The sequence below is a fragment of the Micropterus dolomieu genome, linkage group LG23, assembly GCF_021292245.1.
Source record: "Micropterus dolomieu isolate WLL.071019.BEF.003 ecotype Adirondacks linkage group LG23, ASM2129224v1, whole genome shotgun sequence".
Taxonomy (NCBI): Eukaryota; Metazoa; Chordata; class Actinopteri; order Centrarchiformes; family Centrarchidae; genus Micropterus; species Micropterus dolomieu.
The window spans coordinates 18498404-18515615 of NC_060172.1; the positions used below are offsets into that span (position 1 = coordinate 18498404).

General features: G+C 43.3%; 1 protein-coding gene across 3 annotated transcripts; it reads left to right on the plus strand.

Moving 5' to 3' along the window:
- The first annotated feature begins 2008 nt into the window (after positions 1 to 2008).
- On the plus strand, positions 2009 to 17133 carry mntb (MAX network transcriptional repressor b). Of its 3 annotated transcripts, none has more exons than XM_046039814.1 (6): positions 2009 to 2195; positions 5938 to 6517; positions 6602 to 6643; positions 6926 to 7046; positions 12459 to 12651; positions 12843 to 17133. In XM_046039814.1, the coding sequence occupies exons 2-6, from the start codon at positions 6135 to 6137 to the stop codon at positions 13625 to 13627; spliced, it is 1524 nt and encodes a 507-aa protein (XP_045895770.1). In that variant the 5' UTR covers positions 2009 to 2195; positions 5938 to 6134; the 3' UTR covers positions 13628 to 17133. The 3 variants fall into 3 exon arrangements, with proteins under 3 accessions (XP_045895770.1, XP_045895768.1, XP_045895769.1); XM_046039812.1 differs by lacking the exon at positions 2009 to 2195 and adding an exon at positions 2336 to 2705; XM_046039813.1 differs by lacking the exon at positions 2009 to 2195 and adding an exon at positions 2339 to 2705 and having other exon boundaries at positions 6935 to 7046.
- Positions 17134 to 17212: the final 79 nt, after the last annotated feature.

Sequence of the window (17212 nt, forward strand, 5' to 3'; positions counted from 1 at the left end):
GTACATGTGGGGTATTAGAAATGGTTAGGGTTATAAGTAGGTTTGGGGTTTTGATTGTGAAGTAAATTTTTGTTCCTCCCTATTTTGTGTGTCGGAAATGTTAGAACCATTTTTTTTGCACATTCATCACATGCAAGCAACAAATCTACAAGTTTCAAGTCAAACAATAAAGGTATTCTTATTATTTTGCCCCTCATGTCTGTGACTCCACTTGATCTTTGAACACTTTCTCTGTTCAAGTCTCCTGTATGCCATTGCTTCCTCTTTGTCTCTGCTCTGTGGAACTACTGGTGATGCAGCACTTCTAACTGGGTCAGCCCTTCCCTGCCTCACATTTCTCCAAGCCATCTCCTACTCCACCTCCCCTTTTCCCTCTGTATATGCATACATGCATTTTTTTTTTTTTTCCCATTTAGCTCATGTGCTTACCATGTGCTCCCTCCTCCCTATTCTTTCCCTCCTCCCCCTTTTTCTGCCTGATTCATTTTCTGCCATGCATCCTGTCATGGTGTCTCAGCCTGTTGCTAAATGACCCCCACCCCCTCACAGACAGTCACTTACATTTGTTTCTTTATATCTTGAGTTTCAGTGTTTTTCAAGTAGTAATGGTGTTAGTAGGTTTGTATGTGCAGGCAGGGCACATGGCGTGGTGAAGGCAGCTCTAATATACTTCTGGGCTGCTGATTTGATTGGCTGAGACGCTTAGACCTTGTGATGCAATGGAGTATATATACGACTGTGTGGCGCCCAATGAAAGACTGTTACTACGCAACCATACGTAGACTACATACATACATCTGTAGACAGTATATAGACAAACACACTACTGTAACATAAACTATTGTTCACAACACTGAATATATAGCCAGAGCGGTAAGTCTTTGATTGGCAGTCTCCAGAGTCTCATGTATCAACAGCTTGTTGTATTTCTTAGGTAGCCCTTTCCTTGCACCTTTCTGTAGCTCTGGGAGCTGTCTAAACTCTCTTTGTGTTGCCTTGATCTTGGCCTCTAGCCTTCTCCTCCATGGGGGGTAATGCTCTTTGTCGCTTGTGGTGTTCATCTTAAAGCCAAGTATCTCTAGGATCACTGTTGCTGTGGCATACATCAGCTCATTGGTCTCGGTTATGGCTTTAGTAGGGATAGTATGTAGTGCTGCATTCACATCTTCTACCAGACTTTCAGAGGGTACCTTGTCGCTTAGCCTTGGCAATCTTGGTCGTTGTACTTGGGGGTCCAGCTTGGTTATGATCTTCAATCGTAGGTCAGTCGCCCTTATGTTGAGTGATTCTTTGCCGTAAGGGCTTGTTGTTATTGGAGCTTGGGACCCAATATCTGAGTGTGGGGATGATGATGATGACATCTCCCCGCTGACCTGTCGTCCTGGCTCCCCCTTGCCATAGCATATTTGTTGTACCTCATCAGTCTCTAGTTGTTATAGGAATTGCCGTTTGCAGATGTTAGAACACTGAGCTAGGAGTTGTTCCTTTGTCAGTGTTGATGATGGGATAGATATATAGGTATATATCTCAATGTGTGAGACAGAAATGGTGGGTGTGGGATTAAACAATCTACTTGTATTTTGTAAATGACAGTAGCCTATATATAACATAATAGTTGTTAATCTCAAAATATGTGCTTCCAATACACATTATCTTGGATATCTATACACTATTTAATAAATTAAATTCTTGCCATTACCCCACACACACCATTTTAAATGTAATGATGCAGTACCAATAGAATAAAATAGATCCTCCTCAGGATTCACTTTTGAATTTTGTTTTAATGGTTACGATTTGAGCATTAACCATAAACCTACAAAATAATAATAATAATCGTACATGTTGGTCAGTAGCTTCTCCTCATTATTCACTCTCATACAATAGTAAGACCCGCCCCTCGTCGTTTGATTGACAGGTCTGATCCCGAGACAGCAGGGTGGCCAGTCACGCTCTCGCCATGCAAATGAGCAGCGCTCGGGCCGGGCGGGTGCCCATGTGGACCAGCACCATGCCTTGTTGTTCTGAGCGCTGATTGGCTCGCTTGCGCCCGATTGTTCTTCATGCGTTGCGGGCCCAGTGCGGGAACGAAAACACGGAGGACTGCTGACATCCGCGGGACTTCCCTTTCTCGAATCCCGGAGAAATACCCGTGAGCACCGGGAGCCTGTGATCCCAGGAGCTTTAAAGCAGAGGTTGTGATAATTGTAGAGTCAGTGTTGTGATTTTTCGGGGGGTGGGGTCGTTAACGGTTGCCAAGAGTGACAGCGCGGAGTAGGAGGGAGTGCTGCGGTCTCCGGGTTTTGTCGGAGGCCGTAGTAACAGGGCGGGACAGGAATCCGGGTGGGCGGGCCTTAACGAGAACACGACTCGCCTTGTTGTGTGTATTCCCGTGCTCGCATCGCCATCTTGTTGCAATCCTATTTTTTTTACTTACGCGAGGAACTACTTTCCGTTCGGCCGGATTAAGAATCCGCTTTCAGGAGAAACACAGGGGACGGAAAGCTCGGGCGTGCGGGTGTGAACCGTGCACACGGAGCTTCCTACCGGGACACTACTACCTACCCCCTCGGTCTTTTTCGTCATTCCGTCCCGGGCCACCGGGTCGCCTGCCGTGAGGGTTTTACGCGCAATGAGCATCGATACACTTTTGGAGGCGGCCAGATATCTGGAATGGCAAGCCCAGCAACAACAGACCACACGTGGTAAGTTAAACAGCAGACTGGCGCATCGCTCTGAACGTGCATGACACCAAATAACAGCGGGTGCTACATCCTAAACTGCCTTTTGGGGGACCGTATCAGTGTTACTATCAACGGCGGGGCTTGCATTTTCAACTGACCCGCCTATGGTGAACGGAAGCGTTTGTAGTCTGTCTCCCTGGGTTCATGCCAAGAAAAAAAAGGCTGAAGTCACTGCAAACTATCCGCAATTCCCGAGTGGTTAACTATTGGACACATTTGTCTTCCCTTAATGCGGAAACGGTCAAAGTTGTTTTCCGAAGTACTTTGCGCGCTCCGTGTGTGTGTGTGTGTGAACACCACACTCAAGTGACTCACTGCACGCGCGCGCTTGTGTGTGAGAAAGACATAGCGGAGGAGTTCCTGTCAATAACCGTGGTCCATTTATGTATTCTATGCTTGTAACGAAGGAAATAGCTGTAGACGGTGCAGTGTATGTACATGTAAAATAGCATACATGTAAGACATTATGTTAAATCTGGCGGATAAATATTGATCATTTTCAACGGAGGTCGTTGAAAATGAGCCTCCTCAGAATCGATTTGTCCCATTTTTTTTGGCCGTCGAGCGCCGGCAGGGCGGTGGCGAGCAGAGGCTGCTCTTTACATAATACCCTGACATTGCTCAGCTATCTTATGACACACACAGGGGCGGGCACTCACGCGCTCACCCCGTCCCATTTGTATAATTGCGCGCGAGCATATACAATATTTGTTTGTATCTCTCCTGCTTGTTTGAAACATGACGAGTTCTCAATCGACATGCATAATTATCACTGACTTGATAAAGGGGGACTGCTTTTTGTGTTTCTCCCCTCTGATGACGTGTCAGACAAATCAAGCCCCCCCCCGCATACTTACCCTACGCGCGCTTGTATCCGCCCACACCGACCACGTGCACACTGCCCCCTCCTCCTGTAGATACACACCAAGCGCACACACGCACTCCTCGTCCCCACCCTTCCCATTCAGCCTAATGACAGTGGCGGTCAGAGAGAGAGAAAGGGGGGGAAAGTAGGGCAACCTCCCTGCCCACCTCCCCAGCCCAGCCTCTCCCAATGCAGAAGTTATGTAATTTACTTTTGCGTGCACTTGACAATCTGGAGCATGGTGTATTTGTGTGGCTTGTACTACAAAAGCAAGATAAGCCATTTTGGATATGTCAGTATTATACTGTCAGCTAATGTCAACATCTGTGCTATCTTCAAGGATCATTTTATTATGTGTCATATTAGCAAACAGGGGGGTAAAATTTATTGTTAAACAAGATTCTGTGTTTTGCTTATGCAGTTTGCTCCTAGGTCCAATATCGATGTATAACATGCATATGGCAAATGCATGTAAAATCTAACCTCCACCTAACCACCTTTTACATTACTGGAGTCCAAACTGTTCATAATTGTAAAGCACTTTAATAAACTATATTAGTTTCTGTCTCAGAAACTAGATAAAATAATAAAAAATTGGTATGATGCTATTTGGGCTGCAACTAATTTAATCTAATCCTGTAATGTCCAGTTGGTTAGCATATATGTCAGAGAAGAGAAACACATACTTACACTGGAGAATCTGAAACCACCAACCGATTATGGCAGGTTTTTTGTAGAATGACTGAAACAACTATAAAAACCATTGCAGATTAATTTGTTGTCGGTCAACTCCAGATAATGTGAGATCTCATCCAGTCCTATTTAAAGCATAATGCTCGCAGAAAAAGGGCATTGTGTGTTTGTCTTCCGCTGCTCAGCAGGGGTTAGAAGAGATGTGAACACATAAATAATTGAACAGTGTTACTCTGAGGTGGCACTATTAATAGCATCTTAATTTTGACTGTTGCCAAATGACACAAATGAAAGAATGTACGATTCCAGAAGTGCAGAGAAGTAGCATTGTTGTGCATATCATCATGATAACGGTGTGTAACTGTGCAGGCCGTCTCTGAGGTGAACTATTGCCCTAAGGTGGAAGGAAATTGCATCATCGTGGGGTTTCATGTGGCGAAGTTAACGCGCAGCCAGGCATGTTGGCGTGCAGTGTTTCTATTTTGTTTTATAATGGTGGGAGATGGCTGGGGCTGTGTGTTGGTGTTGCGTGTGTTTGAGGAATCCCTGGGATCTTCTGTTTCTAATGTTGCTGTTTCCATGGTAACCAAGGGCTTTCCACGGTGCTTTGAGTCCTACGGTGTGCAAAAACCACTCACTCACATCATTAAGTGTGTGTGTGTGTGTGTGTGTTTACACCTCTGCATACTTGACATGAGCATGGCGTGGGAACATTCCCGTCCTGCGATGTGACTTTTGAATGTACTTCTTTTCTTTTTTAATTTTTGCGTTACCACAATGCTTTATTTATTTGTTGTCATGGTGCCAACTCTACTTCACCCAGCAGAAGGACTCTTTGACAACTACAGTCTGCTGCTGTTGGTCAGACGGCCCTGACGTAGCACGGGGGGTGGAAGCATGCTCAGTGCTGGAGCGGTCCAATAACAGGGCAGACAGAGGGGGAGAGCGCTCTCCAGTCAGGAAACATATGCAGAAACAATTTCTGTGGTTATTTCCCCCTGCCTTGGTTCTGATACCCTGATGACATCATTCTTTGTGTGTGTTGAGATGTGACCAAGTGATCTGTGGCACAACAATGAAACAGCTAAGATTACCTGAATCAAAACTTGTGTCTTTGCTTGGATGTTGGTTGAAATTAATGGTTTTCAAACTGGAAGTGGAGCATTTTCTACATTCAGTACAGATGTGTCAGATGTGCATCAGTGTTGTCACATACTGTGTGTTAGGGCACAAAAGGCAGGTTTAACCACTGTTTGCTGGTTGTCCAATGTTCTGTTCACTGTTGGGCTGGGCGATAAGGTCAAAAATATTATCACGATAAAAATGTCAAATCATTCAATATCGATAATTATCACAATAAATATTAAATCTTTATTTCTTTTAAGTTTAAAGGCTGATATTTTCCTCAAAAAATAAATATAATATATTTTCTATTAAGATAAGTGCTGATTCGTTCATGATTCAAATTAATTAAATGAAATATTTATTGACCATTTGTTTAATTGTTATTGAAGAAAATTATATTGTTATAATTATCATTATTGTTTTATTGCCCAGCCCTACTTCAATGTATGACTCTCCTGACATTTCCTTTGCTTACTCCTTCGTGCGTCTTCTCCACCTCCCCTTTTACAGAGGAAGAGCAGCGCAAAGAGAAGGAGCTCATCAACAGGGAGGCGGAGTCGAGACTTGCAGAACTTGTGACCTCGTCGTCACAGCCAGTCAGAACCAACCACATCACGTGGGCCGATGACCGTCAACAGCCACATCGCCCTCCTGCCCCTCCTCCCCCATCTCTCCCGCCTCCTCAAGTCCCAATCGCTGTCATCCCAATGGTCCCAGTCGTCACTGCGACACCCTCGGTCCCGCCCCTTCCGCTCACAACGCCAATTGCAGCAGCAGCAACGTCGCTCAACAGCTCCCCTCCAGCCAAGAGCGCTTCATCCCCTCCACAGCAGCAGCAGCAGCCAACCTCTCCTCACCTGTTGTGTGCCCCCCAGATGAAGGTAGAGACTAGTCCACAGCTGGTTGGTGTAAAGCCCAGCCAATCACAGCCTCAGGTGCATATTCAGTACCCAGCTTCCATCAGCACTAATGGCACTGGCTCTCACCATGCACTGATTCCCCATCAAGCTCCACCCGTATCTCAGCTGCGGCCTAATGGAGTGTCGTTGGAGGACATGAGAGCGATGGATGGGAAGCGGCGACCAGGAGGGTCAGTCTGTGTATTTTAAAGTTGATATAAGGGTTTAGATTTTGGGTTTATGGTTGTATTTGATCATTTATTTTGTGTTTCCAGAGCGGGGACCAGAGAGGTGCATAATAAACTGGAGAAGAACAGGTTAGTCATCATAATGTGTAAACTTCTTGTCTTTGCAGTTGGTGTTAACTCCCCGGGAATGAATCTTAGCTTGACCACCCACACACACATTTTTGTGTTTATCAAGTGTTATGAAAGAGTTCCAACAGCTCAAAGGTCATGACAGTTCCTCATCCTATACAGAACCATGAAATCCTTCTCAGGCATTGGAGTTAGGAGGTGTCAAGCAGATGATCAACTTATTCATAAATGGTGAATATTCTTCGCAGTAAGCTAATGACTCTTTCTCGTTTCTGACTCTTGGCCCTTCAGGCGAGCGCACCTCAAAGAGTGTTTTGAGACGCTGAAGAAGAACGTTCCAAATGTTGATGAGAAGAAAACCTCCAACCTCAGCGTTCTCCGCAGCGCTTTGCGTTACATACAGGTAGAGTTTGAGTACATTTTCTCAGCTTTCCCAGAAAGGCGAAGCTGTGGGCTTTTACTTACTTGTGTGGTCTGACACAATATTTTGGGTGCCAGTCCCTTCTTGTTTCCCATCCTTTTCCAGTCTTGAATTGGTTGTGTTAGCTTTGGGAACAGCACAGGCTTTGGTCCAGTGTAATTGACATGCAATGCCTGTTTTGTTGGCCATTAAGCTGTTTGTGTTGTTAAGTCCCTTGTGACTATGATATGGCATCTGCTAAATAATGGTAAGAAAGTGGTAAGTAAATCTAATGTTTGGGGAAATATTTGTACCTGTGTAAGACAACTAACATTGCATCTGGATGGATGGAGCTGGGAGCAGTGTGGGAGAGGGGACTGTATAGCCTGAAGAGGTGAGTTTTCAGTCTGCAAAGGTAGACGAGGGAGGATTTCTGCACGGTGACAGTCTGGAGCTAGATGCAGTGGTTCCTTTTTTGTGGGGTTGAAAGCGTCATGACTTTTAGTTCAGTGGAAGGAGCTAAATTGGGCCGTGAGATTGAAGAACTTTGTTCAAAACAAGACTGGCTGCAAGATCTTGGGCCAGCCTTCAGGGAGCACAACACAGAGTGATTTAAGGCCGTCTTTGACAGGAGATGATGATGGTTTTGATACGAGGCAGAGCCAAGCTGCTGGTGAGGAAATATGTACATACTGCACAGCTGATGTAAAGTTTTCATGTTTTAAAAGTAATGTACAGAGGACAGTTCATTACATTCATAAAAACAAATGCCAACAGTATAATGGTAGTAAATACCAGTGCTGAAACAGCCAATGAATCATTTAGTCATTAAACAGAAAGTTCATTCACAAATTAATTAAGTTAATCAAACAAAGTTGAGATTATATTAAAATTCACAGTTACAGCTACCTAGATGTGAGGATTTGCTGCTTTTCTCTATTTTATGATTGTAAATTGAATATTGTGGCATTTTTGACTCGTACAAAGCAATATAAATGTTTCCTTTGGAATTTGTCAAGGACACTTTCAGCTATTTTCTGTTTTTTTATAGACAAAAAAATGTTGATTATTGAAAATGTAATCAGCAGTATAATCAATAGTACAACTATTCAGTAGTTGAAGCCCTTGTAGCCACACAGCTACCTAGAGATGGTTCTTGCTTACAGTCCACACTGTTAATCTGGCAATATGGGTGTAAAGAATATAAGAAAATTAATAGGAATTTTTTCCAATATCAAGACGTGGCTAATATCTGGAAAATCACAGAAAATGATTTAAAATGGTTAAACCCAATGAATTGTCTCACTCCTGTGCATCACATTTGACAAAACACGTGTAAAACCTAAATGAAGATACCTTTTGTGTTTGTGATAAAGCACAATTAACCTGGAGTCTTAAATTTGTTATCAACACAATATGATTCTACATAACAAGTCCATAACAACAATATTGAATTATTTTCCATTTACCAAGGCAACCCAACACAGCTGCACTATCTCCAAACTTTATTAAATTCAGTTAGAAATGAAAGCTAAGTGTCCAGCCCCTACTCCCGTTATAGCACCTTCTCCTTATATATATATATATATATATATATATATATATATATATATATATATAATATAATCAGTAGGTTTTTATTCTAGACGAGTGACTGGCCTCCACCTTCTTTCTCTGTATCCCTCCTCATGTAAACCTGTAAACCTCAGTCTCCCTCCCCTCTCCCCAAGCCACGTGAGATCCGAGCACATGGCTAGCGCAAGCCTGGTGACGTCACTGTGGCTCACTGTGGTCTGCTCTGCACCGCTAGATTGCACGCGGGGGGGGGTAAGGTACGAGGTACTGCTGTGTTTCCATGGTTATAACGGGTACAGCTTCGCAACAGTTGCATCAGATTTTCTTTGTCTTTTAATCCTTGTCTGTCTCAACCATTTTCTTCTCATCTCCGTCCGTCTCGTCCTCTTTCCCCCATGCTGTCTCTAGAATGCTTTGTAACCATAGCAACGGGCGGCAGGTGGCCCCGGCACTGTAGTCGGTCCATTCCTCCATGTTTGTCTGCAGGGGAGAGTGTGTGTTTATGATGTAAAGACTAAACCAATCTAATTCTGGTTATATTGGTCTTTTATAAATGGTTATGGATGATGGAGCACCGACGTGAGCTTTGAGGGACCTCAGTCACTCCTATCTGAAATTTCTTGTCTTCTAATCAACCCATGTGAAGATCACACGTCTACACAGATGCATGTGCGATTAAGCCTAAGACAGACGCAAGAGAAAGTATAAAGGAGGCATAGATGAAGCAGTGGAGGAGGAGGAGGAGGAGGAGGGGAAAAGGGGGGGAAGGGCGTCAAGGGAGTGATGGATGGGGGGGGGTGGGTATAAGGAGACAGCGTGTGGGATGGCGGAGGGGGTAGGGATTGATCTGAAGCATCCGACTGGCAAACCATTCCAGTCACATCACTCCATATATGTAATTACCCCTATGCTCACCCAATAAGATAGCTCCTCGTGTTTTACTCAAACTGCTGCTCAAGCAGCCAAATCCTCACGGATGAGGTTGCCAAGGAAACTGCTATGGGTAACAGCTGTTTCCTTGGTGATTTGTTGCAGGCCTAATGGTGTCTGGGGTTGTATGGGAAGACCTTGAAGTGATATTGATGCACATGCGCATATACATAAGCAGTTTGCAGCCAGCTTGTGCTAGATAATGTTTTGTGTTTCACAGAATGTCTGTAGTTTGTGTGACTGTATGTGTGTCAGTAGTGTCACCCTTTGTCTTGTCAAAGCAGTATATTCAGTGAGGGTGCATATTAGGGTTGGGCGATGTCTACGAAATTGCCATCGGATGATGTGTAAAATGAAACATGGGAATGAATGGACGGACGGGGGCGGGGGGCACAACCCTAAGATGCATACAGCAAGTTATAGTTAGACAACTTTTCTAGTAAAAACCATAGACCGTATAAAGGAAGTGGATGTAGTCGTCGTGATGTCACCCATTGGTTTATGAACTGCCTTTTTGAAGCCTTGAGTTTGCCCGCCGCCATGTGATTTTCTTTGCGTCACGACACCGGACGTGACCAAATTTGGTGGCACTGACAAGCTTGCTTATCTAGGTGCATCCATAATTCACGTTAACTAGGATTTTAACCAGGATGCTAATATTGGCTAGCTAAAAACAGGCTTAAAACAAAATGTACTTGCTGAAAAAATTAACAGCCGACTTCTAATAAGCTTTTTTTAACGGCACTGGTTAAATGTACACAGTGCAGTGGATGCCAGTCACTCTATCCTGATTGAGAGGTTGCAATGGTAGCGACATGTCAATCACAAGGTAGGCCTGCCCTAAAGCATACGCTGCTTTATTGTTTATTTTCCTCTAAATTGGACCATAAAATACTAAATGAACATCCTGTTGAGACTTGAAACTAGTGACTGTGACTCTAAACTCATTAGGAAAGTGTTTACTTACGATTATTTCTGATGAACTAGACTTCTGTTTGCAACGAGTGGAGTTGGCCCCTGCTGGCCGTCAGAGAGAATGCAGGTTTAAGTTACTTCCGCATTAACTTCAGTCTTGAGAGCCAGAGTTTGCCTCTTGTTAAAGACAGAAACTCACCATTAATGTAGAACCACCCATATTGTTTAACTCTGTTATCAGATTTTAGGACTTTTGGGACATAATTTTTAGAAATGTTACAAGGTCTTGATCTGATTTGCTGTCATTTCCAAAACCACCTCCTCTTTACTCAAAACCTGTAAAAACTTCCCCTACAATTATGGGGAAAAGGCTGCATGTGTGGAAGCACATCAAGGGGAGGATAAGAGCTGTTATAAGAAGGCAAAGTTCATCAAGTCTGGACGGGTAGCTTTTGCAAAGAGGGCTGTTAATTAGAACGGGAGTTCTAATTCACAGCAAAGTTGGCTTGCATGTGAGGCCATCATTTGCCTGCGGAGAGTAAACCGCTTTTCTCACTGAAGTGAGTGTCCTGTAGTATGATCATGTGTCCCCATGTGCATATTTTCTGTACTCTCTTTTGTAGTTCCTTTCTTATTTCTCTTTTGTGGTTACACCAGTAAGACAGGAAACTGTTTTCTGTCAGGTCTATTATTTCATATTTCATGTTGACTAATCAACAAGTCAACTGGATATTTAGTTTCCAGTAATGTAATGAAAGTAACCACTGCACACAGCAGAAATTTACCAGCATTTGACTGGTTGATCTGTTTACCAACAAATAATCCCTTAGCTCTTTCCTTTACCACCTCCTCCCCCTCTCCCTCATTCCTCCCTGGTAATCTGTGTTAATGTTCTTAGCCGGTTGTACTGCTTGGTGTTCATGCGTCAGCTGACCCACACACAAACTGGGTCACAGAGACACCATGTTGGGTCGTGGAAAGTTTCTTTTTGTTTCTCTTGCTGTTTTTATCTTCCTCATTTCATTTGTAAATCTACAAACACATATGTGGCTTACTACTCAGCGCATGACAGTGCCGTGTTAGGAATTAATACCTTCAATCAGTCATATCTGACAAATGTTCAGGCTGCAGTAATCCAGTGACATCAGATTTGGTGAGATGATGAACCTGAGTGATTGGTGGAAATAGAACATGGCATGACGTTTGCTCCCACTCTGACCCCGTTCTCTCGTAAACAAGCATGGCACGCAGGAAATGGGAGGAGCTGAAGTAGATGACGCCAACAAAAGCAGTGTGAACATGCTTGTATTTGCATGCGTGTCTTCCTGTTGGCGTTTGAAACGGGGATAGCACGGAGAACATTGTGCTTAGGAGTGTGCAAGCTTGGAGAAATGTGGGAGTGGTGAAGAGTGTACAGAGAAAGAAAGTTGGTAGTTGGAAGTAATTGCTTGTCAGTTGTTTGAACAGTAGATTATTTAAAACTAGTTCTAGCTTTACAGCTTGTGCATATGAGCTATTGTCAGATAGTGGCCTGGGTCTTTTATTTGTTGTTTTTTAAAAGTGAATGTCATTACTTTATTAAGATGTTTGTCTTTTTATGATTTGCTACCTTTTGCCTTGTGAATTTGCTGTTGCTGGTGTAATGCAAACTCAACACTTCCTCCATCGGTTTCATATTAACACATTTTCATTATGCCAGGGGGAATAATCCCATCCCTCAGAGGCTTTTATTGAAAACTTCTGCTGGAAGTTTAGACCTTCTTTAACAGCAACTTAACACTGAGGAGGGGGAAAACAACAAAGCGGTATTGATCAGAACCAATGAAGTGAGTGAGAGGTTTGTTAGAGAAGCTCTTGAGTATGAAATGACTTTTGTACAAGCTTTTATTTGAAATTTTAACAGTGCATATGTCAACTTTGCAGCAACTCTGCAGAAGTGTTTTTATGTGTACTAGCGATCCTCATCTGCTCTGCTTTCTCTGTCTCCCCCTGAAGACTCTGAAGCGGAAGGAGAAGGAGTATGAGCATGAGATGGAGCGTTTGGCCAGAGAGAAGATCGCAACGCAGCAGCGGCTGGCCGACCTGAAGAACGAGCTCAGCCAGTGCATGGATGTCATTGAAATCGACAGAGTCCTCCGACAGACCATCCAGCCAGAGGACGACCAGGCTTCCACGTCCACGGCCTCAGGTACAGGGATGAGATGCAGCAGCTCCCCGGCATACATTATATATAACCTGCATACCTGATACAGGACTAATCACAACAAGTGCAACAGCTATTTTAGGGGAGGCATGTGGGAGTAAGTAGGGGTTAAATACAAATGGTTCTGTTTCTTGGATCATATCATGATAACTAACAGTTTCCTCTTTGGTCTACAGAAGGAGAAGAAAACTTTGAGCAAGACATTGACGAGGATGCCCCAGCTCCCATTCCTGCACCCACGGCCCTCCCAAAACCAGCACCACCCATCTTACAAGCCCAGCAGCTCCTCACCCCTCACCTGTCAATCCAGCACACCACCTTGCCTCTGTCGGGAGTCCTGACCACGCATTCCCCCTCTGCTCCCCCTCCCCCCCAAGCCATCGTTCCGGGGCCGGCCCATCCCATTCAGCCCACGGCGGTGCAGGTCCAGCCCACCGTCATCGCTCATGCCGCCGTCTCCCACCCTTCAGTCATCCAGGCTGTCAATCACGCCCTGCCAGCCAATCACAAGCACCTAACGCACATTGCCCCGTCACCTGGCCCCACTCCTCAGCCAATCGTTGCAGCTCCAGCTGCCACCGCCACTCACCAGCCGATAGCTGCCCAGCCCATCGGACACATCACCGTCCACCCAGTGGCTCACCTGGGAGGTCCCCTGACATCCCACCTCCCGACCCTCTACCCTCAGGGCGTGTCTGTCTCCCAGCCCACCATGGTGGGCCACATCACTCACACCTTCACACATCACACCCTGCCGCACGTCCAGTCTAATCCTCAAGCTAACACTAATGGGACCCAGGTGAACAGCGCAGCCATGATGAGCCAGGGGAGCCCGTCACTTGCGAAACCCACAGCAGTACTTGCCCCCCACCCGCAGCTGGTTGGACAGGCTGCCGTCCTCAACCCTGTCACCATGGTTTCAGTCCCAACCTTCCCTGTCAGCACACTCAAACTGGCCTGAAACAATTTTAAAAAAAGATGGGATGGACAGATGGATGGAGGAGGAGAAAAAGATTTTACACTCCTATCAATAATCAACAGTAGAGAATCTCTGATAGACGTGTGGAATTTTACAAAAAAAAGTTTTTTGGAGAACTTGTGATAAATATCTCCAGAGATATTTTGATCACAGCTCTTATGTGAACAGTAACATTAAAGCAGAGTCAGTGGGTTAGGCCATTGTGAAAATAAGACTGACATTTGTCTCCGCTGCAAAACAGGAACTCTGTTTTACCTTCCTTCCTTCCTTCCTTCTCTCCTTCCTTTACAACCTGAAGCACTAACATAATAAGCTCAGTTCACACTCAGGCATCAAGGACTTACCTTAATTATTCATTCACTCATTGAGGAGAAACGCGTGAGAGTTTGCCGTTAGGCTGTTGCCGTTGTGATACAATTAGTGCCCGTTTCGTATTCATATAATCATGATGTCGTGGGACATTCTGGTGGAATAATGTCACAGATGTGCTGAGAGCAGGAGGAGGGAGCTCAGTGGCCTCACTTATCTGAATGAATTACACACAGGGCTTTGACCAAGAGTGAAGTAGTCCACGTTACGCAGTCTGCCAAATAGACCTAAAGCATTGTCACTTACTGATGCAGTTCTTCACTTATTGTCATCAAGAACTTTTTTCCCCTTCTTCCCCGATCTAGCTCCATGAAGTGATTGTTAAGCCCTCTCTGTCTTCATCCAAATGAAGGTTCCTTGGCACCAAACAGAAAGAACAGTGCAATAATAAAACCAGATCCGACCTGCAGTTAAAAAACGGCAAAAACAAGGAACAAGACAACAACCTCATTGTCTTAATATCTGATTTCTGTCCGTTCTGTCTGACTGTTAAGTGTCCATTCGACAGTGGATTTATTATTCATCCACTACCCATTATGGCTTAATTGGAGGGTCCCTACAAATCTCCAGAAATGGGGGGGGGGAAAATAAAAAATAAAGTGGAAGAATTAGGGCAATGTTTGTTTGACATACAGTAGCATCTGTTTTTACTGTCATGTCTAGAGACAACATGACCTTTACCTGCTGGTTATTGCACAGGCATTGAATTTCCTTGTAGGATCCACCAAACCGCAGAATAAAAAGTAGAGGAACAAGTTTGATCTCAGCAGACACCAAACAAACAAATCCCATTCTGCCAATTTCTAATCCTAACAGTTTAAAAAAGGAATTCAGGTAGTCAGTTAAATGTATAAAGTTGGTGCGCTCCAATTTTGATGTGATTTCCTGTCCAGCGGTGAAAAGCTTGGTCCAAATTAAATGTCAGCTTCCCTCTATGAGCTTTTGAAAGAACTGCGGTAATGTTAAAGGCTTTCGAGTTGATTTGATTCTTCTTGATTTGTGCACACAATGTACAGAGGTACAAACAAGACCTGACAAGATGATTTCACTGTGAGAAATCAAATCTACTCCCAAAACCTACAGATTTGTCATATGAGTACATCGATTCCTTTCACGTCTTTGATACTCGAGGGTGATTTTTGAGGCAAAGGGCTTTGTAAGTTTTCAGGAACATAGCCACTGTCGTTCCAAAACTCCCTGCAGTGTGCGTGTGTTTATTACATCGGCTTTTAATATGCTTTTTCATCAGCTAAGATCATGTTTTCAAACCAATCAAGGCCTGTTATAATATACTAGGAGAGCGGCAATGTCACACATCATGCTGAACAAGCATCTAAATGTAAAGTTGTCTGCTTTTTACAAATGCCTGAAATTTGTGTTTATATTGACAAGTTGTACAAACGCCTATAACTGCTCTCAAAACATTCAGTGACAGGTTTTCCTCTTGTGCTGTCATGGGTGATTGTTCCCCCAACAGTCTTTAGGGAGGGCAATACAGGTTTTCATCCTCTTCATTCTAGTGCAACAGCTCCCTCTGCTGCCTCATCTCAGACCTCATGCTGATGTTACTTAAACACAACACTCGTGACACAACACAAACTTCCTGCACAGGCTTTTAAATAAATCTGGAAAAAACAATGAGAGACGCGTTCAGTGTAAAAGTTCACTAGTGACCTTGACAAAAAACAACAGTTGACTCAAGAAATAATCCTGACTGAAGTTTCATACTGCATTATATTACATACAGTACTCCAACTCCAACTGTGAGATGTGGATGGAAGCTCCAGAGAAGCTAGTAAGTGGACCATGAGTTGTGTTTTTTTTGTCAAATTATGGGAGATGCATACATCTTGAAAAGTTTGGATATAGCACAAAAAAAAATATCAGTTTACATGTTATTTTGTGAAGAATAATTTGGCAGCGACACATGGCCTTTTTTTTTTTTTTTTTTGACAGTGATGTCATCCAACAAACCACTTCGAAGCTAAATTGACCAGTCCAGAAAATCAGTTTCAAAGTATTTGAAAATTGAAAATGTGCTGTGACACCCACTTTTATTTGTGTGTGATTTTTGTTTTTGTGTTTATGTGCACAAAATCAAAAAGTTCATGGCTTCACAGGCTTCTTGCCAGCCTATACATGTCGCACCATAAAATCTCCCATCTGTGTATGTCAAAGTTGCGGGCATCTGCTCCTCGCCTCTTCTGCTGTTTCTGTATGTTATGTCCGTATATGTGACTGTATTAAATATGTTTTATATTCTGTACTATAGTTAATCCTACTGTACCTGTAGCATGGCTGTTTTGGTTGTACAGTTTGCCCTGTGCATGATGGAGGCGTGTGTGTGTGTGTGTGTGTGTGTAGCAAGCAGGCTATTTTTTTACACAGAGGTGATTTATGGTATGAGCCTGTTTGGGTGCTATCGTGTGTGCCTATACTCAGTTTTCCTGAACACTGTGACAACTCTGGCAAAACACGGACACATTGAGCAAATGGAAGAGACAGATTTTCTGTCCTAATTGTATTGTTTTGTTTTGTTTTTTTGCTTTGTTTTTTAAAATGTTTTCAAGTTTTCCATTTTGTGAGTTGGGCTGAAACATGGAGTGGAAAAAGTGAAAAAGCAAAAAAAGAAAAGGTGTTGCTCTTTTCCTGATAACATCATAATAATAATAATAATAATAATAATAATGTCTAATATTCAATTTGAGTTTATTTGTATGTATGTATGAAAGTTTTGTAACTTTGTGATTGTATGCACGTTTCGGCATATGAGTGTATGTATCTTCAAAATTTAAATGCTTGTTTCTTTTTGGTTTTGTTTTGCATGTAGATTGCCGTTTTTGTTTAAGGGTTTATTTTTGGGACCATGTACAATACTGTATAACGTGGGCGGGATCTTGGACCTCATGCTACATTGATATTATATATGAATATAAAAACACATTTTCCCTATGGAGAAAGTTTTAAGTTATATATCGCCTGTACCCCTTGGGCTGCCTTTTAGATCGAACTGTCCACTGTTCAAGATAACGATGATGATGGAGAAAACACATTAATGATGAAGAATTATGCTGATGAAATAATAAAGATTCTTAATAAATCTTATTACATTTACAACACATTTTGCTCCTGTGTTTAATGGTTTTGCTATAAAATAAACAAACTGCAGTGAGAAAGCTTTTTTTATTTTTATTTTGT